Consider the following 1,628-nt stretch of genomic DNA (forward strand, 5'->3'; position numbering starts at 1 on the left):
CCAGTGCGCTCAGCTGCTTCATCCGCCGCTCCTTCGACCGACGGTTCTGGAACCACACCTGTGACCGGGCTGGGGTCAGTGCCCACCGCGGATGGGCGAGCAGGGACCCCTCTGGGTCAGCGACACCCCACCCCCCAAAGTCTGGGCGGGGAAAGCGTTGGAAATCTTGCATCCACACGGGTTTTCCAATATCTGGGTATTTTTTTTTACCAACACCGACCCCTCCTTCCTGCTGCTGATACCTCAAAAAGTGCATGGGACACCGCACCCCACAAATAACCAGGTTAATTAAAATCCTGCCCCTCCTTCCCCCAGCTGCATCCCCACATGCATCTCTCTCAGTCCCTGCAGCTGGAAAAATACAGGAGGGGGAAATTTCCCCTATGGATAGGGGGAAGAAGGGAGGAAACGTGGGAAGGAAAAAGGGGATAGGACTCTGGATCATGGCAGAAGCAGGCAGAAAGCGGGGAGCAGAGGGATGAGCACCTGGGGCAGCAGGCAGGGTCAGAGCAGCCGGCGGTGAGGATGGGAATAAAAGGGAAAGGGGAGACGTGGCTGCCTCTCCGCGGGCATTGCCTCATGCGAACCGCACGCCTCAGCAGCCTGGTGGGGCGTCTGGATTATTGTCTCGCTCCCCCAGGGATGGGGCAGCTCAGGGCTACGAGCACAGCACTCTCCTGCGGGACTCGTGCTCCCCTCTGCCAGGAGCCGGCAATCGCAGCTCCGCTACCAGCAAAGCCGGAGAGTCCTCCCCTATTAATGCCGCTATTAAAGCCCATTAATCCCTACATTTCCGCAGGGATTTTCTTCACGGGGGCAGCGCGGTGAGAAAGAGCCGGCTGCCTGCGGAGCGCGATGGATGCTCCTCGCTTCTGCACGGCTGGAGCATCCATCTCCCGGCGCGCCGGGGATCCTGCTCGGCCCCACGCAAAGCCAGGCTGCCTCGTGTTTTGGGAACGGGTTTCATCCCTTCCCACGGGGTGGGGGATCCCCGCTCACCCCCGAGAGCGTGGGGTGGGTGCAGGCCTGGGCCTGAAGTGACGCTGGCAGGGGACGAATGGGGTTCGCCTGTTCCCATTCCTTGAGGGACCAACCTCCATGTCCCAACCCCTTCCCGGCACCCGGGGGTCACTGTCCCAGCCTTGAACTGTCTGGGCTCCTACAGGACCCCTTCCCCTCGCTCCCGGTGGGCTGGGGCTGTCCTACCTGGATGACTCTCATGTTGAGGCCGGTCTCCTGGGCCAGCTGCTCCCTGATGTGCCGGGTGGGTTTGGGGGTGGCGGCGAAGGCAGCTTTGAGGGTCTCCAGCTGCTTGGCTTTAATGGTGGTGCGGGGCCCCCTCCGCTTGGTGCCCGAGTTCTGCTCCTCGTTCTCGTTGTTGGTGGTCTCCTTGTCCGAGGAGGTCGAGTTGTCCGTTTCCTTGGTGTCGTCCTGCATGGGGTCCTGGAGATCCGGGGACAAACTCCTGTCTGTACACGAGGACACTGTAAAGGAGACCCAGAGAGGAAAGGGGGGGGGGAGGTGGATGACTTAGGGGAGAGATTGACCCCCCTCTCCTCTGCCCCCCCCGGCCCACCCGGCCCGGCTGCTTTCCAGGAGAGGGGGTGGGGGGGGGCGGAGAGCAGCAC

At 62.3% G+C, this 1,628-nt stretch overlaps 1 protein-coding gene across 1 annotated transcript in view; it reads right to left on the minus strand.

Moving 5' to 3' along the window:
• LHX5 (LIM homeobox 5) overlaps positions 1-1,628 on the minus strand; it is a gene marked incomplete at its 3' end in the record, with an annotated part of 6,025 nt that overhangs the window by 1,295 nt on the left and 3,102 nt on the right. Inside the window, exons 3-4 of the mRNA XM_017746477.1 lie at positions 1,207-1,484; positions 8-58 (exon numbers count right to left, since the gene is read on the minus strand). Coding sequence (XP_017601966.1) covers positions 8-58; positions 1,207-1,484 — 329 coding nt within the window. The remainder of the gene's footprint in view (positions 1-7; positions 59-1,206; positions 1,485-1,628) is intronic.

Source organism: Corvus brachyrhynchos, unplaced genomic scaffold (assembly GCF_000691975.1).
Source record: "Corvus brachyrhynchos isolate BGI_N302 unplaced genomic scaffold, ASM69197v1 scaffold19, whole genome shotgun sequence".
NCBI lineage: Eukaryota > Metazoa > Chordata > Aves > Passeriformes > Corvidae > Corvus > Corvus brachyrhynchos.